The 27131-nt window shown below is 36.6% G+C and overlaps 1 protein-coding gene across 8 annotated transcripts in view; it reads left to right on the forward strand.

Moving 5' to 3' along the window:
* MBD5 (methyl-CpG binding domain protein 5) overlaps positions 1-27131 on the forward strand; it is a 444593-nt gene that overhangs the window by 396529 nt on the left and 20933 nt on the right. For 7 of the 8 annotated variants that reach the window (XM_057317495.1, XM_048214234.2, XM_057317496.1 and 4 more), the window contains 4 exons: positions 3425-5560; positions 17722-18747; positions 20370-20578; positions 24425-25633. In XM_057317495.1, the coding sequence (XP_057173478.1) occupies positions 3425-5560; positions 17722-18747; positions 20370-20578; positions 24425-25633 (4580 nt within the window). The remainder of the gene's footprint in view (positions 1-3424; positions 5561-17721; positions 18748-20369; positions 20579-24424; positions 25634-27131) is intronic. The other variant, XM_057317499.1, reaches the window with a different exon arrangement.

The following is a 27131-nucleotide window of genomic DNA, read 5'->3' on the forward strand; positions in this document are numbered from 1 at the left end:
GTAGAATACTGCATAGGTGACATTATGTCATGAGGAGGTACATAATGGCAACTTATCCCATATTGATGACATTAAGCTTGAGTGCTTGGTTAAAGTTTTGTATATCCAATTTCTCCATTGTTAAGTTAACTTTTCCCTTTATAACTAATATGTAATTTGTGGAACTATACTTTAAGACTCAGGAACTTCCTTTTGTGTGAGCTAGGATGTGAACTCCCTCCAAAATATTACAATCAACTTAATAGTTGAGTAATAATTCAAGATAAAATATGGCTGAGCACCAAAGCATTTGTTTATGAAGAAGAAGTGATATTGTTCTGCAGAGTTCTGAAAAATAGGAACAATGAGTATAACTTGTAGTGATCAGAGAAGGCTTTATGATAAACCTCGGATTTGAACCAGCCCTGGAAAATGGTAAGATTTGGACATATGAGGGAAATAAGAAAATTCTTATTCAATATGAGTATAGCATAATTAAGAGATGATGTGGAAACGAATCTGACTTGAATGAAAGATTAAATTTGCATTGGGGGTTTGGGGCCAAATTACTAACAGCTTTAGCTACAAAGAGGAGCAGTTGTGACATCATACAGATAATTAAAGAGTCACACTTAAGACTCATGTGAAGCTAGCAGGAAGAGAAAAATTTGGCAGTTATTAGCAGAGAGCTCCTCTTCAATAACCCTTTAACCTTTGAACTTAACAGGAATGATCAGAAAAAATTGCTCCACTAAGGTATGTAAGAAAAAAATTTTAGGGAATTTTTCTTTTTCTTTTAATGAGCTACATTTTTTTTAATTCAAAGACATAGTTAATAGTAATAAATTATTTGAAATTTACCATTCTCTTGCCACCTTGATATAACTACGTTTTCATTTTGCATATTACTTTGCATGTATCTGCTGCTGTTCTCATATCACATTGTATCAATTCTACTTCTTCCTGCAAAGTCTGCCTTGTCACTTTTTTAATGACCTTAGCAGAATCTTGATCTAGGTCCTTTGTCATACTCTATACATACAAATTTTATTATTGAAATTAAAGGTAAATCTTTAACCAGTATAGGTGTAAGAGGTATATCTCCATCCCCTTTTTAAATGATATGCTTTATTGGATTAATTGCTACCCTTTTACTAGCTACAAAATAAATAGCATTTATTTTAATTTCCTAATATTAAACTGTATTATAGGGTTGGGATTTTAAATAAAAGTTAAGGAGACTCAGGTAGTAGTTTTCACCCCTCTTTATTTTACATGCGTGAGGATATATTTCGTTTCTGTGTATTCTTTCGAAAGGTCTACTTGAGTATACATGAAAGCACTTGATGAGTGCCCAGCATTTCCATTTGCCAACTCTTGTAATACTTTATCGGCATGATTTTTGCTTGTTTATTCAGTATTCCTGTCATTTTAAAGATGGTAACTATTTTTTCCCCAGGTATGGAAGAAATCCTTGCTAAACCACAGCTGTTTTCTAAATTCTGTTGAATATAAGAATGCCAGTGTCTGTATTTTTAAGCATTGAACTGTACATAATTATATAAATAACCAAAAAAAGACACAACTCAGTGGTTTTGTTACTAATAAGGACACAGTTCATCACATAATAATGCTAGTGATGTTAATACAGACAACTGTGCTCTCGCTAGATGCTAGGTGCAATGCCCCAAATATTTTCCATATATTTCTTTAACTATAAACTTTAAAATTCTGTCTTTAACAAGAAAATAAGTTCAATTGGGTTTATATTCTGTAATTCTCTTGTATCAATGGTTCTCAACTTTTCATATATTATGTGCAGAAACCACTCTGTCAAATAATCTCTACCATACCAGAAACAGAAACCAACTTTTCCAAGAAAAATATATGTTCACTTCATTCTCTTATTTCTTTAATGCAACCTACCTAGACTTCTGTATACCTCAGGTTGAGAACCACTGTCTTAGAAATTGTTATAATTTTACCTGTATACTATCTAGCAGGTAAGAGAAGTATATTTATCTTCTTAAGTGTGCGATTATCCATTTAAGTAAATATACCTCTGATTGCAAGTGAACCCAAGTATACTAGCTAATATATTGCCAGTCTCAGAATTGGGGTGGCCAGTGTATAGTATAAATGGTACCAATTTCATCACCCATGCCTGTAACAGACTGATTGGCACTTTCTCACAGAGCCCAGCCAGGGTGCCACATCCTTTCAACATAGCTCTCTAAGCAGCCACCACCAGTTGATGGGAATTGGTATATGAAGCTGATTTTATTTGCCATCTCTGTTTTAGAAGGCACAACTTTATAAATTGTTAAACAGCCGCAGGAGCTAAAAAACTTAAACCTAGAATTCTGACATGATAGAATGAAAATTCTGTATGATGAGCCAGCTTGCTTTTGTTGCCTATATTCTGTCTGATCTCCAAAAGAACTGAAGGGATTCCAAAAAGCCAGGGAGGGAGCAATGCTTGCTGTAAAAAGAGAATACTTGATTGGAACCCAGTACTGAAGATTTTAGCATTCTGAGTAAATTTTGCATAGGAATTCTATCCTAATAAAAGACTCACAATCTTTTACCTAAGTTGGTTGGCTAAGGCTGTTTTCATAATGATGTCTGATCCAGTACAAAGAAATTGCGATGTTATACTGTTATAGACTTGATGAAGCTGAGCATGACTGCAGTATCACTGCACTTAGTACTATTATCGCTCCCATTTTAAAAGATTCAAAATCCCATTCACTTAATTCACTAAGGTTAAGGCTCTTTTGCTCTCACAGTGAGAATGTTGAGATAAGGAAGAGTTTTTGTGGCTGTCCTGAGGAAGTTTCAGTAAGGTAACAAACATTTATAGGGTAACAAATTTTCTGGTAAAAATAGCAATGCAATACACAACTAGTGAATCATTGAACACTATACTGAAAACCACTGATGTACTACTATATGTTGGCTAATTGAATTTGAATTTTAAAAAATAGCAATGCATTTAAATTACAAGAAAATACGCCATACAGATGATAATTTTCTGTGGTAACCCTGTTCTGAAAAAATTCAAATCCGACAAGATAGTAACATCACCATTTCCATATAGGCTGTCAATCTTGATTTTTCATATTATAAATATTATTAGAATAGCTAATGTGAGTATTATGATTCAGATCCCCATCCTTTCTCAACGGATAAGAGGTAAACAAGCATAATGAGCAGTTATTGAGAACCTTTGGTCAACTGAGGGAGAATAATGTGTATTTTTTCCATCAGTTTCCTGTAGAGTACAGAACTTTTTTTTTTAATTGCATAGAGTCACAGCTTCTATTTGCAAATTTCTGTTTCCAGATGCCTTCCCTTCCTGAGTTCCTCCTTTCCTTCCCTCCCCCCATGCCAACACAAAAGAATCGAGACTACTAACAGGATTTTTGTTTGTCTTTCACATCAGATGCAACTCCAGTAGTACCTTCACGGGCAGCAACTCCAAGATCCATAAGAAACAAGTCGCATGAAGGAATTACAAATTCTGTAATGCCTGAATGTAAAAATCCTTTCAAGTTAATGATTGGATCATCAAATGCCATGGGAAGGCTATATGTACAGGAATTGCCTGGAAGCCAGCAACAAGAGCTCCACCCTGTCTACCCCCGGCAGAGATTGGGTAGCAGTGAGCACGGACAGAAATCTCCATTCCGTGGCAGCCACGGAGGCCTGCCCAGCCCAGCATCGTCAGGTTCCCAGATATATGGAGATGGCTCGATCTCTCCAAGGACTGACCCACTTGGAAGCCCAGATGTTTTCACAAGAAGTAATCCTGGTTTTCATGGAGCTCCCAATTCTAGTCCTATTCATTTGAATAGGACTCCTCTTTCTCCACCTTCAGTAATGCTACATGGTTCTCCTGTACAGTCATCTTGTGCAATGGCTGGAAGGACTAATATACCTCTTTCCCCAACCTTGACTACAAAGAGTCCAGTAATGAAAAAACCAATGTGTAATTTTTCAACTAATATGGAAATACCACGAGCAATGTTCCACCACAAAGCACCCCAAGGCCCACCTCCCCCTCCTCCACCTTCTTGTGCTCTTCAGAAAAAGCCATTAACATCCGAGAAAGATCCACTTGGCATTCTTGACCCTATTCCTAGTAAACCGGTGAATCAGAACCCTGTTATCATTAATCCAACTAGTTTCCATTCAAATGTCCACTCTCAGGTACCTGTGATGAATGTAAGCATGCCTCCTGCTGTTGTTCCTTTGCCAAGTAATCTCCCTTTGCCAACCGTAAAACCTGGTCATATGAATCATGGGAGTCACATACAAAGAGTTCAACATTCAGCTTCAACCTCCCTGTCCCCTTCTCCAGTGACATCCCCAGTGCACATGATGGGGACTGGAATTGGAAGGATTGAGGCATCGCCCCAAAGATCACGCTCATCTTCCACATCATCAGATCACGGAAATTTCATGATGCCACCTCTAGGACCCCAGGCCACTTGTAGTGGTATTAAGGTTCCACCCAGGTCACCAAGGTCAACGATAGGGTCCCCAAGGCCATCAATGCCATCAAGCCCTTCTACCAAGTCCGATGGACATCATCAGTACAAGGATATCCCTAACCCATTAATTGCTGGAATGAGTAATGTACTAAATACCCCAAGCAGTGCAGCTTTTCCTACTGCATCTGCCGGAAGTGGTTCTGTAAAGAGTCAGCCTGGTTTGCTGGGAATGCCTTTAAATCAGATCTTGAACCAGCACAATGCTGCCTCCTTTCCAGCAAGTAGTTTACTCTCAGCAGCAGCCAAAGCACAGCTAGCAAATCAAAACAAACTTGCTGGTAACAACTGTAGCAGCAGTAGCAATTCTGGAGCTGTTGCTGGCAGCGGCAACACTGAAGGACATAGCACTTTAAACACCATGTTCCCTCCTACTGCCAACATGCTGCTCCCGACAGGGGAAGGGCAAAGTGGTCGAGCAGCACTAAGAGATAAGCTGATGTCTCAGCAAAAAGACTCGTTGCGGAAAAGAAAACAGCCACCCACCACAGTGTTGAGTTTGCTCAGACAGTCTCAAATGGATAGTTCTGCAGTTCCTAAACCTGGACCCGACTTGCTAAGAAAGCAGGGTCAGGGGTCCTTTCCCATCAGTTCAATGTCTCAGTTACTACAGTCTATGAGTTGTCAAAGCTCTCACTTGAGTAGCAATAGTACCCCGGGTTGTGGGGGCTCAAATACTGCTTTGCCTTGCTCTGCTAACCAGCTGCATTTTACAGATCCCAATATGAACTCCAGTGCTCTTCAGAATTCACTGACACAGAACATACCTTTGAGAGGGGAAGCCGTGCACTGCCACAATGCAAACACTAACTTTGTTCACAGTAACAGTCCAGTCCCAAACCACCATCTTGCAGGTTTAATAAATCAGATTCAGGCTAGCGGGAACTGTGGGATGCTCAGTCAGTCGGGCATGGCTTTAGGAAATTCATTACATCCCAATCCACCTCAGTCAAGAATTTCAACGTCCTCCACTCCAGTGATACCAAACAGCATTGTTAGCAGCTATAATCAAACAAGTTCTGAAGCAGGTATGGTTTTATTAGAAAAAAGTACCCCAAGGTACTAAACTTTTCTACGTTTTTTAAAATTTGTACCAAAATATTTATTATGATAAGAAATGATCCTTTCCCCATTGTGAAATTGTCATCATTTCTTTAGTATTTATAATTTTATTTACAGAATGCTAGGGATTTGTCTATTAGAAAAAAAGAACCACCGAGGGGATTCCATGTGTTTCCGTTATTTGTTGTCAATCTGTGTCATTTTGAATTTTGTTTGACTTTCAGTTGGTTATATAACCATTGGACTCTAAACTACAAAAGAAGCCATAGAAGGCAGGGTTTCCCGGTTCGTGAGACATGTACTTACTTGGTCTATGCCGACATAAAGCCGTTTCCCCTAGCTCTTGTTTGTATTCAGGTAAATGACGCTCATCTTGGAAAACCCAAAAAGGCAAAAATAAATGGATTTTTTTTGTTCTTGCTGCTGACCAGAAATAGGTGAATGGATAGGAAAAGGTAACTAGTTGTATGAAGTAGAAAGCTGCCTTCTAATGTGTTCTCTTATCCTAGTTTGCTATCCTTTATTATTATTTGTTTGAGAAAATTCAAAAATGGATATTGGCTACTCCCTTTTAAAAAAGGTAATAATTTAAGTTTTCTAATAAAAAAGGCTTGAAAACCTGATTTCCAGAATTTTTGATCTTGAAATTGTTTTACAATTTTCTTGTAGAAGTTAACCATTATTTTTACCATTGACATTAAGCTTTTGAACCCAAATTTATTTTATCTCTTCATCCACTATAATGACGGAGACAAATTTATTTAAAAGTAGACACATTAGAAAGAACCGTGTTTTGTGCAATAGAGTCATCAGAAATTGTTATAAAAATCAGTAAAGAAGCACTAAAGAGGTAAATTCATTGAGACATCAGAAAATCTGACCGTGAAAATATTAGAAAGAATATCCAGAACCCAACACTAATGATTTGACAGGTTTGTAGGAAATGACAGGGAGGAAACAAAAGATAATTGTAGAGATGGTATTACTCAGATATGAAAACAGCGGGCTTTGCAGACCAGATTGCTACTGGAAGTAAGAAAACTGATATGGCTTTTACTAATAAGCTACTGTGTAGATATGTATAGACTGTAATATAGCATCATGCTGGAAAAGCATTAGAACCTACATGTCTGTGTTGCTGGTAGTAAAATCCAGTGTTTTCTTTCTGGGTGTCACCACTTACACCTGCCATCCTCCACAACTTGTGTTATGTTTTATGTCTGGATGTCAGTGTTTAATGAAGAACTGCTCATTGGCCCTCTTGTGTGAAAAAGAATATACGGTGGAGAAGATAATCGAAATGATTAGTGCCTTCTTGATATTCTTAAAGAATCTCATGAAACTATTTTGTATGTGTTTAACAGGATCCTTCTTCCAAAGGGGCTTCCAACTTTTCAATGACTCATATTCCTTTTTAAATAATTCCACACGAGTGAAAATTTAATCTTATGCTTTTAGCAGATTAAAGCCACATAAAATCCGTAACTATTTTAAGATATACCGTATTTATTAAGCATGCCTTCAATCATTTAGATGAGACATTGTTAGTCTCCTTGTCTTATATATCTTTACATAATTGATACCCCTTACCTCAACTTACTTTGTTTCAGGTCTGAGTTCATATTGCAAAGTGTATATATTTTATTAATGATGTATTTCAGTTCATCCATAATGGAAAAGACCAACCTTTATTTATATTTTTGTTTCTTCTGAATGTTAAGTTTATAGACTTATTTTATATCGTCTTGGACATGTATTTTCTTGTTCCATGAACCTCTGTAAAGCATCAGCTCGGAGTGTCAAACACACAGGTTGAAAATTTATTAATATGAGAAAAGTGTTAGCATAGAAATAGCTAAATGGGAATAAATGTCTAGTAATGATATGGATGTGACCAATCATGTGTAAGCTAACAGAAAGCATATACTTGATAAAAATCTAGGTCAGTAAGAATTTTTTAAATATTAAACCTAATAAAATTAAATACTAATTAATGTACATAGATCTGATGTGCAGCTGGTTGTGAAAATGGGTAGATTTACTAATTAATGTAACTCTTTTGATGAGTTGAATATTGAAGAGGTCTCTAATGCCATGTTTCTTTTTGATACACAGTAAACTGTGTCAACTGAATGTACTGTCATTATAATTGCTTAATCTAAATATTTATTTACACTGACATTTATTCATCCATTAAATAAGTACCAAGCTAGGCATTCAGAGTGAGCTAGCAGATGACGGTCACAGCTATCCCTGTAAATTTCAGCTAGGTATTCCTCACATACCAGAAAGACATCAGAAGAAAAATGCATTTTATTCTTAAAATGTTGCTTATAGCTCTCGAGAACCTATTATGTGCCAGCTGATTTACCTCTATTATTTCTAATTTGTGTAGTTTTCCAAAGTATAAGGTATTCTTGCCCCTATTTTAGAGATGAGTAACTGAGCATCAGAGAACTTAAATAACCGCTGGAGATCATGCATAACTGAATTAGGATTTTAACTCTGGTTCATCTGATTCTAAAATCCATTTTCTTCCCAGCTGTGTAAGTTCTAAAACATTTAGTAATCAAATATGCTGTTTTCACTTTCAAAATCTTTAAAAATACCCAACAGGTGATGAATTAAAGCACATCAGTGCATGTTGAAAGCCACATTTGTAAACATTTGATGCACTTTTAGACAAAAGTCAGTTATTTTTGCCTTCTCTCTGGACTCTGATATCATAGTGTATAATGATTAGGATATTTGTGTCAACACAGATGAAATGTCCACACATATCAAGAGAACTGCCCCTCGTTTGTGAATCACATTTGGTGACCTTTATTTTAATGAATTTGTATCACCTCACTTAATCAGTTAAGAATGTGTTTCCTAGTGAGTGATTTATCACTAGATCTTTGAAGGAGGCAACTATGCAGATACTAGTTCTGCCTTTCCAAGCATGATAACGCAGTGAGGGGGAAAGAGCCCCGCAACAACGTGGTCCTACTCTTCTCTATGGTAACGGAGCCTGGACAGAACTCAAGTGACCTGCTCAATCCAGTGCCTTTTCCTGTCTCCTAAGCAGCTCAAAAATGTTACAGTAAGACATCGATTAAGAGAAGAAATCACTTGCTCTGAGAACACTTAGATTGGTAATTTATTTTCAGAAACTTCTTTTAAAGAGTTTTTCTATTATAAACAACCCAGATACTGATTTTTTTTTTTTAGGCCTATATATGAATTCCATGGGACACATTTAAAAATGTATTACATCTCAAATATGGGAACTGCAGGCAGAGGTAGTAAAAAAAAAAATCAGATAAAATATATAAAATGCTTTAAAAATATTTCTAAAATTTAAGACTATACAAGGCTTTATTAATTCTATTTGGTGTTTTGAAATTGGCTTCCCATGAAAGCTCTCTGAACACTTTGCATTGTAACGTTTACAGGTTTCTATTAACTTTTTGGATATCAAATTACAAGTAAAGTTTAATATTTCCATGTAACAGATTTAGAAAATGACCAGTAGGATACTTGCTGACATTCCTCAAGTTGTAAAGCAAAGCCCTGGTGGATCTGGCAACCACACCCCAAAGTTCCTGATTCTCAGTCCAAACACTCACACTGCTGAATGCAGGTATGTGCTGAAATCCGTCAGTAGTGTACATTTAGAGCAAAGCAACTTTCCGTTTGTGAAGAAACCAAGTTTCAGCATTTAAGTGGTTCCAGCACGTGTCCTGTGGTGTTTTGGTTTAGGGAGGAATCCAAAATCAAGTGCCCTTGTCTGGCAAATTTTATCAGGCCTGTGCTTGCTGCCCGCTGCCCACCTGCTGGCCGGAGAACAAAACCACACCTGCCAGGAACCCTGGTCTCTGCAGAGGCCCTAGTCCTGTCAGTGTCCATGTGGCCTGTGGTCTTCCACAATTTTCAAAGCAGCAAAAAGATTTAGACTACTCTGCTCACCAACTTAATAACTGAACCTTACCTTCTCCATTGTGATGATCATGAAATACAACTTTTTCACCTTAAAAGCCCTTTTATAGTCTCCTATTTTTTTAATAAAAAATATTTAATCAACTCTTCTAAACACATGAAAATATAATCCTCTGAAGAGGCAGAGTAAGAGTTTGTACCAGAAGAGAAAATAATTCAAACACTGATTTGCCTTAACCCTTAAAGAGATACATTGACTAACAAGAATATAAATAAACCTATGAGTAAATATATGTTCATGGATATTTATATATATTTTTTAAAAACTCTGGAAAAGAAAGTGTTTCTCTTTCAGCACAGAATACATTTGATTGAAACTCAGTACAGCCATTGATATGGTAGGTATAAGAAAATGAAATAGAGACCACAAAAGAACACTTTGGGTAAAAGACTGCAAAGTAGTGAGCTTGGTTTTTTGTTCTATGTATTTATTTATTCTCAGAATATGCCAGTAAAAAAATAAATAAATAATAAAGGGAAATTGTCATTCCCTACATTTGAAGTTACAGGTGCAAAAAGATTATGGGATAAAAACGCTCAAGGATGGATTGTACTGTATGTTGCCATCTCAGGATTCGGGAAGTTTGTGTAGAAATAATTTTCTAGTCTTATAGAGACTAATGTAGAGGGAAGAAGGGCAAAGGCTCCTTTAAGGTTGTGACTGAATTAATAATAGTTGCTATTAAAAGTATTTCCACCCAAATTTTTTAAATGTCTAGGTTTTATCCCTTATTTGATGCACAAGGCTTCTAGGTTCAAAGTTGCCTTCTGCTGTGTTTTTTAACCAAATACCAAAACTCTATTAAATTCTTGATTGTGTGATAAAAATCTATGTCTGTTCTTTCAGTTAAGTTTTTGCAAAATGAGCCATTTCTTCTTTGCTGTAAGATATTTTTACAACAATGTCTTGCTGTTTAAGAAGGTTTCCTATTATCAGGGTTACACCACTTGTTTTGTTTACGTATTCCAGGTTTAATGTTTCCTTGTGTACAAAAGAAGGAGTTAAAATATGTTTGACTTTAGACATTGAGTCTGTATAATCAAAAGGTGAACACAGAACTCAGAGTGGTGTGATATGTTTGCTGATTCAATGATCTATTTTGTACCTTTCAAGAAATAAATTGTCCCAGTGTGCAAATTGGGAGAATTTTATTCCATTGCAATACACTGAACTCACTTACGAAGTCACAAGAAATCCTTGAGTTCTCTAGGACATGCCTAAGCTACTATTTACTAAAATCAAGTGGTCTGAAAACATTGACGCAGCTTTAAAAGTACCCAAATTCTAGGCAGTAAATGTTAACTCTACAAGAATTTGACTCATTAAAATTATGCTTAAAAATATTTCTATGGTATCATCAAAATAGATTTCATTTCCACATGCATATAGTACTAAATAAATCAAATCATAGAGTTCTTCCTTTATAGGAACTTATATCAAAGAACATTAATGCCAATCAAGCAAAGAGTAGAGTAAAAATTATTGTAAGAATTATACTTCTTGAAAATTCAAACTAACAACTCACCTTCTTACAGATTAAAAATGGAACTAAACAACAGAAGTCTGAAGGAGTTGCTGAGGTACTTTTGGGGGAGAGCTGCTCCGAGTATCTGTCCAAGACCCATGGGTACAGGTATAAGGGAGCATATTTATCGTAGAGACCCTAGAGCAGGACTCTTGTGCTGCACAACTCCACGGGGACACCTCTCACACTAGATAGCCTGATAAACATGCTTCCTGGAGCACAACTCCATAGACCATTCCCCACAAAGTTGAGCAACTCAGAGGCCTGGTTCTAAAGCAGTGCTTTTCAACCTTTTCGTACTTCTTCCTACAGTGAGAAATTAAGTTGCATTATAATCCACTAGAGATATGTTTTTAATGTATAACAAAAGTTTCTTTTAAAAAACTTGTATCATATGTGATGCACTCTGATCTTTTTGATCCCATCCTGTCTTATCCTATCTTACTCTATTTTTTTTTTTCCTCTAAGACAGTCATGACCCACTGAAATGACTTTATCACCCACTAATGGAACAGTTTGCACAAAATAATACCCTAGTTATACAATGTATGCTTTTATTTTTCGATTTCATTTATCAAAATATAATGGCTGGGGCATGCTAAATTGGTTTTGCAGCCCCAAATAAGCCTAAACTGTCTTAGAATATTCCTGAGGTAATTAACTCAGCAAATATTTATTGAGCACCTATTATGTGCTAAGCACTGTTTTAGCATTACAGATAAAGTAGTATACAAAATAGAAGAATACAAAGTTAATTGTATTTACAACTCAGAAACTCAGTTTGCTCTGCTCATTAAACAAAATAAGGAGATGGAACTTCTGAATGGAATATTGAAGCCTTTTAACCATGACTGTACCCGCATATTCAGAGAGCAGAAATCCCACCAAGCAAGGGACTTAACCTCATTTCTCAATATTTGTTTCCTTACAATAAATATTTTATAAAATGTGATAGAAAGCATTTGTAAGAAAACCCAAAACTTTGTTACTTGAGTAAACGATGGAAAATCTCAAGCATTTTTGCATTTATTCTAACAGTTTTCAGAGTGATTCTATGTGTTAAGAAAGGAATCAGAAATGATCAGTAACCAAAAAAAAAAAAAAAATCGCATCTCTCTATTTTTCTTTCTTTCTTTTTTTTTTTTTTTTTGCTGAGTCCATTACCATCACAAGACTGATCTTGATGATGACTCAAACATATTCCAATATTCAAGCTGCATCCCTTCCACTGGTTTTCCTCCTTCCCAGGGGGTTCGCCCTGTTAAGGGTGGAGAGCATTTCTTTAGATGCTGCCATCAATCCCCTCCCCCTCTTCTCTTCTGAGTGCTTTGGTTTGGGGCTCCTCCCTCCCTTCCTTTTAGGGAACAAATAGCCACTAGTCCCTAGATCTTCCTGCCTACTTCTGGTAAAGAAATGCTAGGAATTTATATCAGGATCCAAAGCATGAGGGTAGAAATTGATGTATTTTTGTAAATACATATACCATGCCATTAAAATAATGTCTTGTTGGAAGATCTAGACTTGTCATACAAGTTATCTTTCTATCTTTCTTTAAATCAATCCTTTAAATATAGAGGAGAAAATTTTACCATTTCCATGGGATTGAAAAGTGAATTATATTTATTAGACTCACTAAGGCATGATGTTTTCTCTTGCTTCTACAAGCATTCATTTTTATTAAGGATTACCATTGACCTTGTTTGCATTTAAAGTACACTTGCCAAAGCAAATGATAAAGGTCAAATGGTGAAAGCATATCTTTTATATGACTCATTTCTTAGTTCTTGAATTTTTTATGGATAAAAATCAGTATTTGGGCATATTAACTAAGGAAAAGTTTTCTAACATAAAGTAATATTTATTCTAAATTGGAAATATAGATCGAACTGATATAATGACATTTTAAAAAAACATTATTTGTCCATTTGCCATCTCTGTGCACATCCAAAGATGTGTACAACAATATTAATACTTAAGAGCCAACCATAGAAGAGTTTAGCATAATATAAACAATGAGTTTTTTTAAAGAATATCAGTGACAAGAGAAATAAATCTAAAGGGATAGACATTACCTTTGTTTTAAAAATCAGATTTTTTTAAACAAGGCAGAAAAAAATCTGAAGAATGAAACTAGTAATCGTAGGAAAATATCCTTTAAAAATCCTTTTAAAAAATTTACTGGTATTATTTCAGTATGTACATTCACATATACACTCACACACATCATAAATTACATGTGGGGAGAAAGAGTACTGTTTATATCTAGAAATCTACCCCACTGGGCAAGCTACCACTGCCGTTTCCTGATTGTCCTGGTTTATCTCAATCTCTGATTGGGTGTCTAGGCACGTGATCTTGCACCAGGAAAGTTATTTGGGTGGCTTTCCAGTCTTATCTCCTACTTCATTAAAAGCAACAGAGACAATGAGAAAGAAAAATTATACCAGTTCATGGTGCTGCTGGCTGGTGTAAAATAATCATTTTTTCCAATTAAAGGACTTCTTCAGCTTACTAACTTGTTCCAGGCTCCAGCTGCCTTTTAGTTGTTTAACTACTAAATATTTAGTGAATAGTTTGTTTAAAAAAAAAAAAAAAACTTAGCAACTGTCCCTTTCATTAGTTTAAGCGCAGAACATTTTGGCTGGAAAAAAAAAAAAATTCAGCTTTAAGAAAACATTTTTCTCCACATGCTTGAAGAGACCATATGGTTTTTATGCAGAACTATTAAGTAGTTTTGCGAGAGAGTGCCTATTCAAGATTAAGTGGTTCAAAAATAAGCAAGCTCCAATTTTGGTCTGATATTAAAATTCAAGGTCCTCTTTGGATGACCACAAGCATTACTGAGTGACTTGAAGAACTCAAGAGTACTTGGAGATGGACCTTTTCCTCTATGAGGGGATTTTAACTCCCTGGAACACGCAAGAGTCTAAAGTAACTTGTCCTCATCTAGGCATCTCCTTTCCTTTCCCTTATCTCCTGGCTTTGGACCAGTACTGGAGAGTCACCTTTCACTTTCTCCGCAAATGGGTGGTATGCTCTTCCTTACTTCCCATACATATATGCTACACACACAGCATCAAAAGCTCTGATTTCTAGAAGTTGAATGCAGGTTTTATGATCTTAATAGATTCATTCAACCAACATTTTTGGAATGCCAACTAAGTGTTAGAGACCGTGTTAGGTCTTGGAAATAAGAGGTGATCCTTGCCTTTAATGGTTTACAAAGATGATTTTTGAATTTTTGTGCTGCTTGTTTAAGGCAGCAGGTTTAAGCATGGTGGGAGGGTAGGGGGGTATGGAAAGGCAGCATACAATATTTTCAGTCACATGTCTTTGTTTTCAGGGTACGTACCTCTATGCACTTTATTATCTCCTTGTCTTTTTTTCTAATGGCCTTATTTCTACTTGGAAGCCCTTTCTATCTCCTTTTCCATTCTCAAATCCCCAATCTAATGTTACCACTTGCTTAGTTCACCCTAACACCTTCAGTTTTACAATTGTCCTCTTGCTATATACCTGTCAAATCTCCTAGCATATTGCATTATAGTTACACTAGCTATATGAACAGAGCTTTAAAATTTCCTGATTCATATAAGCTCTCAATATGTGTGTATTTGAGAAAGGAAAAAGAAAGACAGGGAGATTTGTGTGTTTATCCCTTTTCCTAAACTCTGACTTCCTGCGAGAAAAGGGTAGCATGCTGTTTTTGTTGTTGTTGTTTTATATTACCATTTCTATCCTTTTGTTCAGCAGAACATTCCTGTTTGTTATTGAAAATTAGGGAAAATAAAAAATAGGCCTTGTTTTACATGTTACCCTTAAGAAGCATGTGGTGTTCACCACCTTCTTGTTTGTAATACAAAAATACACAGAGTAACCATATTTCTTTATTGTCATTCCTCAAGAATATTTAGATAGAGAGCTTTTAGAATAATGTCCCCAAATGTTTACTTTCTTGTATCCTAAATATGGATGCTTCTCTCTTACCAAAAAAAACAAAAATATTAATAATAGAAACCTCTAAGGAAACCCTACATCTATAAAGCCTTGCTAAAGTATTTTGAAAATTTGTGATCTGACTGTGGTTAGAGGAATGGTGATCTGTACATTTAAATGTGTCATTGTTGGTTAACAGATAGGAAAAAGGCCACAGACAGCGATTACCAGTAAATAAGAGTTGTTATTAGCTTGTTTAAAAAAGATGGTTTCCAAATGCAAATAAAGCATACTGCCTATTTATGGAAATAGCAGCAAGCTTTCAGAAGCAATGAAATGTTTAAGGTGTTGATTGTTTTATTACAAATCTGAATTAACATTTAAAGAATTGTACACCATATGCCTACTTCAGCTTTCGAAATGTTCTTACTCTACTCTTTGTGAACAGAGTCATTGTTTCGTGATAATATTTTATAAATATTTATATATTTTTAAGCAGAGCTTTTTTTTTTTAATCATTCTTTAAATGAAACACTGAGAACTTAAAAAAACAGACATGACAGCCAGGAAAAATTGCAAAGTCGTGCAATATAGAGAGATTCTAGAAGGTGTGTTGGATATACTGATGTATACTTACTACTATTACTACATCACCACTACTAACTTCAACTACTAATGTAAATAGTAATGCTGACACTGATAGCTCCTTTTATTTGTATAGACTTTGACACATTACAAGCCTTTCACTTACCTATTTTTGGTTCTCGCAATAATCATGCCATTATACCAGTTTTTCCTGAGGAAAGATTCAAAGGAAGCAAAGTATCATATGCAGGAAGATGTTCATCCCTGTGTTACATATAACGATGAAAATATAAATGCCAAACTTTATCAAGATGGTTCAGTAAATATGGTCAATCCATCTGCTACAAGGCTAAAAAGATTAATACAACTGTCTGTATATCAAAAAGGAAAAATTCTGGTGTTACTCTGTTAGAAGAAAACAAGAAGAATATAAAATTATATCTGTGATACTACTATGACTATGGAAACATTTCTGTGTGTTTGTATTTGGACAGGCCTCAAGGGTAACATGGTCAAATATAAAGTTTCTTACGGCATAGCACAGCAGTACAGTGTTTGAATTACTTTAGAGTTTCAAAAACACTGATGTCGTTCATTATAGCATATACATGTTTAAAATAAAATTAAATGCATAAGCCTGTAACAGTATTTGCTGAATGCATATATTACAGAATGCATCTCTTTAGGGAAAGTCCTCTTATGAAAAAATTGATTGTAGGTTCCTTTTCAACAGAATGTGATTTTCCCACTCCATCCCTTGTGCATCTGGATCACCAGGGGTGATTTCAAAGAATACTACTGCTCAGGCTGTACCCCTGGGCGATGAGTTTTCAACTGCTCTGGGACAGGGCCCAGGCATTGTTTTTGTTTGTTTAAAATTCTCCAGGTAGTAATTCTGTTGTGCAGCTTGGATTGAGAACAGCTGAAACCATTATAATAAACAACTGAAAGTTTGTTTTTAAATGTTAAGTTCCTTGAATTTTCATCTCTGGCGTAAGACTTTCAAGATTAAGAATGCGATTTGGATGGTAGCGTTTGGTCTGATTTAAGGAATCCTAAGTACAGAGTATCTTTATGCTATCAGAGTGACAAAGATTAAAAAATAATGATAAAATACAGTGTTGGTGAGAAATGAGCACTGCCATACACTGTTTATAAAAATGTAAATGGAATGTGCATTGATCAACTTTGCTGTAAGGAGATTTGACAATATGTATCCAAAGCTTTAAAAATACACAAACCCTTTTACCCCTGGAATTCCACCTTTAATCATTTATCCTTAGAAAATAATTGAGCATATTGGCAAAGATGAGCTAATAAGAATGTTTATCATAGTGTTGCTTACAATAGTAAATGTAATTTGATCATAAACAATCAAATATCCACAACTGTGGATTGATTGAATTTTGGTATATTGATAAATGATGGTAGTGAAGTGGCTCTGAAGCTAACATGAGTTAACTTGGAAAGATATTCAAAACATTTTGCTAAAAAAGTTACAAAACAGCATGATTCCATGTGTATATATGTGTATATATGTCTGCATATGTATAAACATACAGGTGGGAAAAGCTGGAGAACTATACACTAACATATGAACAGTTATCTTCATAGGTATTTTTTATTTTCTGTTTTGTACTCTCATGCATATTCTAGGCTTTTTTTTTTCCACTAAAAGCAAGTGGTAGTATTATAAATAAAGACCAAAACCTTCTTAAATAAAAAAAATATTTTGAAAAATAAAGTCTTGTTACCCTTATCTAGCCAATTAAATGAACTACAGCATAGATTCCTCTATCCTCACTTTGTCGAGCTTGTGAAAAACAAGCTATTTGTTAGAAACAACTATTTCTTTATATTTTTTAATATTTCTAAATTTCTTCAATATATGTATTTTCAAAGCAGATTAGGAAGTATAAAGTTAAACTTAAGTTTTAACAGATCCCAACTCATCTCTGATTACAATTATTCTGAATTAAATCCTCAAAGGTGACATGTAACGAATTGATTGAAATGTATCTGAATGTATTTTAATGGAGTCGTCTTGCTTAACATCCATAATTAATAAGTGGTTTGGTTTTTTTCCTTCTTCACTGTAGGCGGTTCAGGACCATCATCCTCCATAGCCATAGCTGGCACCAACCACCCTGCCATCACAAAGACAACATCTGTTCTTCAAGATGGCGTCATAGTTACCACCGCAGCTGGAAACCCACTGCAGAGTCAGCTGCCTATTGGGAGTGATTTTCCTTATGTTGGCCAGGAGCACGCACTTCATTTTCCATCCAACAGCACTTCAAACAACCATCTTCCACACCCCTTGAACCCCAGCCTCCTCAGTTCTCTACCTATCTCTTTGCCAGTGAATCAACAGCATCTCCTAAACCAGAATCTATTAAATATCCTCCAGCCTTCAGCAGGAGAAGGCAAGTCTGAGATCAACCTCCACCCTTTAGGTTTTCTCAACCCGAATGTAAACGCTGCTTTAGCTTTTCTCTCCGGTGACATGGATGGGCAGGTATTGCAGCCTGTTCACTTTCAGCTCTTAGCAGCCCTGCTTCAGAACCAAGCCCAAGCAGCTGCCATGCTTCCCCTGCCATCTTTCAATCTGACCATCTCAGATCTTTTGCAACAGCAAAATACCCCTTTACCCTCATTAACACAGATGACAGCCCCACCAGACCATTTGCCAAGCAATCAGTCAGAGAACAGCCGAGCTGAGACCCTTTTAACCAGCCCCCTGGGGAACCCTTTACCAAGCTTTACAGGCAGTGACACTACTTTTAACCCCCTGTTCCTCCCAGCTGTCACTGGGGCCTCAGGATTAATGGCCTTGAATCCCCAGCTGTTGGGAGGTGTCCTGAACTCAGCATTGGCCAACACCGCTAATCATCCAGAGGTTTCCATAGCAACTTCCTCCCAGGCAACCACTACCACAACCACTACATCATCAGCAGTGGCAGCACTGACTGTCTCAACACTTGGTGGGACAGCAGTGGTGTCAATGGCAGAAACATTGCTGAATATATCTAATAATGCTGGGAATACACCTGGTCCAGCTAAACTCAACAGTAACTCTGTGGTGCCACAGCTACTTAACCCTCTACTGGGGACAGGTCTGCTTGGTAAGTTAAATTTTTTCACAAATTTTTACAAAAGAAACGTTTTTCTAATTCTATTTTCTCCTTTTTAAAAACTCCATTTTGTCACACTATTTTTAAAAATGTTTTTGTTATGTCACAGCTTGCTTAAGGAACTAAATATAATAACACCCACACACATCCATAGTTATACAAACATGAAAATGACTTTTTCCTTTTCCCCTATTCTAGCAGGACTAAATATCATTTTAATCTGCTTTCTCTGATCTTCTAATTCTGATGCCACTTAAACCTAACCTACCTTTCATTCTCTTAAGCCAAGTAGAGTCTTATTTTTCAAACAATAAAGCACAGGTCCATCTTTAAAGTAACTTTTATTTGAATTTTAGTTGGTGTGGCATCACAGGGTTAGTATGAGCAGCTGCACTGTGGATGGAAAGAGCTAGAGGAAGTGTTTTTTCCAGGTGACCCCTAAATAAACAAAACTAAATGTTTATCTGGCAAAATAAGAAACAAGGCATAAAAACATTCAAAGATAAACTTTGCCCAAGTTCAGAGAAACAGACAGTCTCAATAGCTGCTGATAGAGTTCCTCAGTATAATTCTTTAGAACTTTGTGGCTTAAAAACAAAATCCTTCATGTAGATTATACTATCACAAAAAAGTTAGAAAATAGTGTCAAGTATATCTAACTGACTCATGCAGGTAACTATAATATTAAGAACAGAAATGGTGTCCATGAAGTCTGGAAACAGGCAAATACACATGATATTGCCACAAGGGCATCTTCAGTACATAAAAATTAGTAATAATGTATTTCTAGATTTTATGGACACCTTTATAATACAGTTATTTTATAGTTTCCTAGTTGCTATAGCTTATTAGTTCTATTTGGCATTGAAATCACAGTTAAATGATTTAAAAAGCATTACATATTTACATATCTCAAGTTACAAGACAATTTCAACGACATTGTCTTCAAGATCATTTCAGTGTAATTTCCAAACAAGTTAAACATGAACTCTGAGTATAAACTTAGTTATTAACTAATCCCATCTGATTGTATAACATTTTTTTAATGATTATGACAATGAATTCTTTTGTATTGTTAGCTTTCTTTACAATTTTAATTTTAGGTGACCAACCTTTTACTTAAAAACGAAATATGTGTTTCTAGGCCAAATCTGATTTTATTTGGTGGTATTTATTGATGACTGTGGCTTGAGAACTAAATTTGGTAAATAATGCCTATTCAGACCCACTCGTTTTAATAATTTGCTCAAAGACTTATGATTACTGAAACATTTTAGGACTAATTTCAACCTTTAGTTTCAAGTGCTCTAACAAAAGTGATTTTAAGGAATTATATAACACTGAAGCTCAATGTATAGGGATTGGCTAATAGAACAAAGACTAAGTAGTGTCTCCAGGATATAAAATAAAAAAGTAATTATGATAAATAAAATTAAGTAATAAAACTCCTCTTTATTTACCACTTAGTAAGACCTTGAGGAGAAAAAGAGAAAAGGATGACCATGTCAGGTCTAGTTTTCAGTTTTTGTTTCAGGAATCCTCAGGTACAAAGATAGGCATAGGATCTCCAAAGAGTCACATTGACTTACATTTTATGTCTTTTCAAACTATAGGTGACATGTCCTCAATAAACAATACTTTGAATAACCATCAACTGACTCATCTGCAGTCGCTGTTAAACAACAATCAGATGTTTCCTCCAAATCAGCAGCAGCAGCAACTTCTTCAGGGGTACCAGAACCTGCAGGCATTTCAAGGACAGCCCACAATTCCTTGCACGGCTAACAGTAACCCCATGGCTTGTCTGTTTCAGAACTTTCAGGTACTCTCCTTCCCTGGGTTCCTCCAATAGCAAACAATGTCTAGGTCTGTTAAAACACTTAACTGTGGGGAAAAGATAGGAGCAGAAGGTCATGTGCCCTCTCATCTCCACTCACTATTATTTCCCAATAATGAGTGTTGTTAAACATTCCAGTCTTTTCGTGAAGGTTATTTTGTCTTAGGCATCTCAGTGGTCCTTTTGGAGCTGATAGTAAAAGCTGATCATATGGTCCTCTTAAAACCTTTCATGGTTCCCATGGCTCTTATGATTGAAATCCACATCTTTCACCTGCTGGCTCAGCCTCACTTGCCAGCCCCAGCCCTTACCACCCTCCCTGGCTTCAACCACTTAGTCTTCCTTTGGTTCTACAAGCTGAATACATTCCTGATAGATTAAGGAGATGGAAAGAGTAACACTTAATAAATATAAAAAGAAAATATTGAATTATTTTTTAAATAATCTTGAGGTAGAGATGTTTCTTTCAGTAAGACAGAAAATCAAGAAGTCAAAAAGAAAGAAGTAATAGGGTTGAATATATAAAACTTTAAAATCTCTGTATGATAAGGGTATTCTAAATGAACTTAAAGACAAGTGGCACTTGGCAGAAAATACTTGCATAATAATGGCAAATAATTGACATTCATTATAGAAAAAAAAGCTCCTACAAATCAAGAAGAAAAAAGATAATTGATTAGAAAAACGAGCAAAAGATATGAACAGAAAATTCACAGAAAATGAAAAATAAATTATTAATGAACATATGAAAAGAGTAATCAGAGTTATACAAATTACAACACTAATGTGTCCATCAGATTGATTGATATCCCTTGCTGACAGTGGTGTGTGGAAATGGATTCTTTTAGAAATATCGTTGGTCTGATTGTATGCCGATACAGTTCTTTTGGAGGTTAATTTGATAGTTTATCAGGTTTTTAAATATACATATCCTTTGATGCAGAAGTTCAATGTCTTTGTATCTATTTTAGAGAAATCTTCCAATGTGAACAAAAGGGCACATGCTAGAATGTTCATTACAACATGATTTGTGGTGGCAAAAATTAGAAACCTCTTAAGTGTCCATCAGTCTGGAAATAAATATATTGTGATATATCTGTCTTTTTAGTAGTTTAAAACGTTTAGGTAGATTTACATAACTGATACGGAAAGATCCACAAGAATGCAAGACTGTAATACTATGTTATTATAGAACAATAGTAAAATACTATACCCTTTATGGCAAAGAGGAAGAAAAGAAAACTAGATATATACCTACACACCTTAATGTATTAAATATAAGAGTCTGCAAGGATGCACTCCAGCACTGATTACTTCTGAGAAAGGAAATGGAATCGGAGTGGGATGAGAAAGTCAGGTTTGGGTGGGGAGCAGTGGTAAAGAACATTTTTATCTTTTTTGACCATAGATACATCTTGTGTAATAAAATAATTTAGAAGGGAAGAGAAAGTGCTCAGCCATGTCACTGAGAATCTCAAACAAGTAGATCAAGCCTGAAGAGAATCCCCTAGATTTAGGACATCACCAGTGATGGTAGAACGCAGTTCTGGTGGAGTGGTAGGAGCACAGCACAGATGGCAATGGATGGAAGGATGAAAAGATTAGGAATTAAAGAGTGTGGATTACTCTTTCAAAAACTTAACTATGAAGAACATAAGAGTAAAAGGATGGTTCCCCAAGGCAGACATAAGTTGAAGAAAACTTTTAAAATATGGAAGCTATGCACATGGTTGTATGCTAAAGGGAAGAGCCAAGGGGGGGGGGCGGAGTGGAAAAGATTGAACATAATGAAGAGAAGGGATAACAGATGAGGCAAAATCCCTGAGGAGTGCCTTGGGATGCAGAGCACAAATGGAGGTCTTTCCTGAGAACGCAGAAGAGGCTCCTCTTACACTGGGAAGCAGGGCAGGGTTTGGGGCATGTATAGTTGCAGAGAAGTATGTGCTGTGAGGGGTAGGGAGTAGCGGAGTATAAGAACTAGGAGAATTCTTAACCTACCAATTCCATTTTCTCTGTTAAGTGAAGTTATCCACTAAGAATGGTGCTAGAGATGGTGGAACAGCCAGCTTGAAGAAGTGGATAAAGATTTGAATTGTTGTGAAGCAGAATGGTACCTAACTAGCGGATCATCAGACTGATGGAAACAAGAAGCCCCCAGCGGTAGTTGAAAGCCCTAAGTTCCTAGACAGATACTCAGCATTCTCACTGTGGATATAGATAAGCAGGCAGTTAAATTGATCCCAGATTGAGATTTTATCTGGTAGGTGTAGACAGGGAGAGAATAACAAGAGAGTAGTTGATACACTGATGGATCCCAGGTTCTGGTTTAGTGGGAAAGGATGCAAAGACAAGGGAGAAATCATTGAGGGGAAAATCCAAAGTAGCAAGCATCTGGAGCAGCAATTTTTAGGTGACGTTGGTGCGATTAGAATAACCTTGGGGACTTTTTCAAACTACATTCATCCTTCCTGTCTGAGCATTAATATTCTTACCTGCCGGGCATTCCCTCCCTTCCCAATTAAGAATCATTTCTGTAGCGAGCCATTGTCACTGCTGACAGCATGGGGGTGTCCCCCAGTCAGTAGCCTGGTAAGATTAAAGAGTAGGTGTCACTATTCTATCTGAAGTCTCCAAAATACAGTGTCATATCAGAAATATTTTATTGTTAAGAAAAGAGTGTAGAAATAGAGAGAGAGAGAATTTTCTTTTAGCTTATGTTGTATTTCAGTAGAAATATCAGTGAGTTAGAACTCCTTTTCAAAATTTGGTTCCCATTGTAATTTGAGCAGTGCTGGTGACTGACTTGTTTCTCTCTTTGATTCCCAAGTTGCAAAACCTGTAATGACACTTAAATATGTGGAGTCATTACCTGAAAACAGTTGTGTCCAACCACCTCAACTTTAACTTTTCTAGAGAATGTTTGGTAATGATGGGTTATTTATTTATTTATTTATCTATCTATCTATCTATCTACTTATTTATTTTTTTAGAAATGCATCTTTTATTTTTATTTTTTATTTACTTTTTAAATTTATTTATATATATATATATATAAAGATTTTATTTATTTGTTTGACAGAGAGAGAGAGACAGCCAGTGAGAGAGGGAACACAAGCAGGGGGAGTGGGAGAGGAAGAAGCAGGCTCCCAGTGGAGGAACCCAATGCAGAGCTCGACCCGAGGACCCTGGGATCACGCCCTGAGCTGAAGGCAGACACTTAATGACTGAGCCACCCAGGCGCCCCTTACTTTTTTAATTTAAAAAATTTGTTTTTATTTTATTATGTTATGTTAGTCACCATACAGTACATCATTAGTTTTTGATGTAGTGTTCCATGATTCATTGTTTGTGTATAACACCCAGTGCTCCATGCAATTTTTATTTTTTAAAAAGATTTATTTATTTTAGAGAGAAAGGAGAGAGTACATGAGCCGGGGGGGGGGGGGGAGAGGGAGAAGGAGAGAAGCATGCTCCCCATTGAGCACAGAGCCCTGACCAGGGGCTTGATCTTAAGACCCGAGGATCAGCACCTGAGCCAAAACCAAGAGTCCGACACTCAACTGACTGAGCCACCCAGGTGCCCCAATGATGACTTCTTTAAAAAAAAATCTGTGAAATGATTTCAACTAAAGAAACTACCCAAATATAATCAAGACACAAACTTTTCTATGCAGAGTGAATTTTTATTCCATTTTGAGCCTTGTCTTTTCTTTATATTTCTCTCCTTGTTATACTTGTTTGCCTTTCAGGAAATCTTAGAATTATGGTCTTTCTCCTTGAGGTCTTTAAAAACTTTTCTCTCTCTCACTGCTTCCTGTCTGTTTCTTCAAGGTGAGAATGCAGGAAGATGCAGCTCTCCTAAACAAAAGAATAAGCACTCAGCCGGGGCTCACAGCACTTCCTGAGAATCCAAACACTACACTTCCACATTTCCAGGATACATCTTGTGAGTTGCAACCGAGGATTGACCCATCTCTTGGTCAGCAGGTGAAGGATGGCCTCATCATGGGTGGCCAAGGTGATGCTTCTGTGGACGCCATTTACAAAGCAGTTGTTGATGCAGCCAGCAAAGGAATGCAGGTTGTCATTACCACTGCAGTCAACAGTACAACTCAGATCAGCCCCATTCCAGCTCTGAGTGCCATGAGTGCCTTCACTGCCTCGATTGGTGACCCATTAAGTCTCCCCAGTGCTGTCAGTGCGGTCATTCATGGACGAAACATGGGCAGTGTCGATCATGACGGTAGGCTGAGGAATGCAAGAGGGGCTCGGCTGCCCAGGAATCTGGACCATGGGAAAAACTCAAATGAAGGAGATGGGTTTGAATATTTCAAGTCAGCAAGTTGCCACACATCCAAAAAACAGTGGGATGGGGAGCAAAGCCCTGGAGGGGAGCGAAACAGGTGGAAGTGTGAGGAATTTTTAGATCATCCAGGCCATATCCACAGTAGTCCTTGTCACGAGAGGTCCAACAATGTCTCTACACTGCCATTTCTTCCTGGGGAACAGCACCCAGTACTGTTACCACCAAGAAACTGTCAAGGGGATAAAATTCTGGAGGAAAATTTCAGGTATAATAACTACAAAAGAACTATGATGAGTTTTAAGGAGAGACTAGAGAACACTGTGGAAAGATGTGCACACATTAATGGGAACAGACCTCGACAGAGTCGAGGCTTTGGAGAGCTGCTGAGCACCACAAGGCAAGACCTGGTCCTAGAGGAGCAGTCTCCAAGCTCCTCAAATAGTTTGGAAAGTTCTCTAGTCAAAGACTACATCCATTACAATGGAGACTTTAATGCCAAAAGCATTAATGGGTGTGTGCCTAGCCCTTCAGATGCTAAAAGCATTAGTAGTGAAGATGACCTAAGGAATCCAGATTCCCCTTCTTCAAATGAGTTGATACATTATAGGCCAAGGACGTTCAACGTTGGCGACTTGGTCTGGGGCCAAATCAAAGGACTTACTTCTTGGCCTGGAAAATTAGTAAGAGAAGACGACGTTCACAATTCATGTCAACAAAGCCCCGAGGAAGGGAAGGTATACCAATCTTTATCCATTGTCAAATACTAACCTTTGTTCAGATATCAATTGTTATTTTTTGTTATCATCACTTTGGATTCTTTGGATTTGAAATTAGGATTCTTCATGACTCTTTGAGGTCTCACAAACTTCTGGAGCATAAAATGAAGAGGGGATGGTTATAGTCAACAAAATGTCATATCAAGGGGTGAGTTGTGAAGCATTTGTAGATCCCACTAGGACCTCTGACCCAGGAACCAGATTTCCAGAATTTTGTTAATTCTGCCTTCCTTCCCTGCATGTATCTAACTCTTAATTCCATACACAGAGGATGAAGGCAAGTGGCAAGGATTGGGGAAAAATCTGGTGGCCTTTGGAGTCCAGAATTGTGGCAAAGGTAGGGCAACAGGAAGTGCTGGGGGACCGCGTCTCCCCCATGTGCTCACACGGGACACGTAGAGCTGAGGAAAGGGTAAAACCCGGTGCAATTGCAGCCATTTCTGGAAGCAGCAGGTAACGTCTGTGTTCAGAATGGTGTCTCCTTTCAGGAAAAGTTCTCAGCCTTTATAACATATGGAAATGTTTAACCCCACAGTCTGGTTCTACTTAACGCAATCTGATCATATAAATTAAATGAAAACTTCTCCATGAAACTACCATTCAATTTAGAAGAAATTAGTAGGGGTCTTCTGGGTTTTCCCCCCCTTCACAATTGGTAGAATTGTCTCACTAGGTGAGAAATATGCAAAATGTTTAAAGCAGGTAGAAAAATTTATATCTGACCAGGAGGAGATAATTATGCACATTCCGCACATATGATGAGGAAACATAATTTTTCATCTCCTTAGGAAATAAAAATTACTCATACAAATATACATGATTCTCTTAAAGAGTATATTATATAAAGCTATTTCAACTCTGTTCAAACTTCTACTGGCACTTAGGTTTAATGGCAGGAAACCAAAAACATTTTTGCCAGCACAATAAAAAGATTGTCTTTCTCCAAATGACCAGGAGGTCCTTAAACCCTTTGCTTATAATGCCTAATATATACTTGTCAGGAGACGCTCTGGGCATAGTGTTTCTACGTTTGATAAGAAAATGAATTCCATACCCCTATTGACAAAACATTTTATTCTCTAATCTCTCTGAGACGAGACAAAACATTCTTTAGGTTGATAAACCTAAATATTTTTGACAGTTTATTCAAAAAGTAATTAGAAACAGCAAAATTGGTCTTTTATGATATAAATGGACTGCTCCAAATATAAGATGTAGACACTGAATTGTTTTACAATCTCTGTGCAAATGAAACCAAGTCTTTTTTAAGTGCCATTTTACAGAAAGCTTAACGAAAGAAAAGATTATGGCCTCCCTTTCCTGGAAACATTCTTCCTGTCCTAAATGCCTTGTCTAAATATCTTTTTATGTCCTCAGGAGAATAAAAGCATGTACTTTTAACACATTTCACATTAAACAATGGTCCTAATCTTCTGATTAGTCTGTGTTTGCAAAC

This window comes from Ursus arctos, unplaced genomic scaffold, assembly GCF_023065955.2.
Source record: "Ursus arctos isolate Adak ecotype North America unplaced genomic scaffold, UrsArc2.0 scaffold_1, whole genome shotgun sequence".
Taxonomy (NCBI): domain Eukaryota; kingdom Metazoa; phylum Chordata; class Mammalia; order Carnivora; family Ursidae; genus Ursus; species Ursus arctos.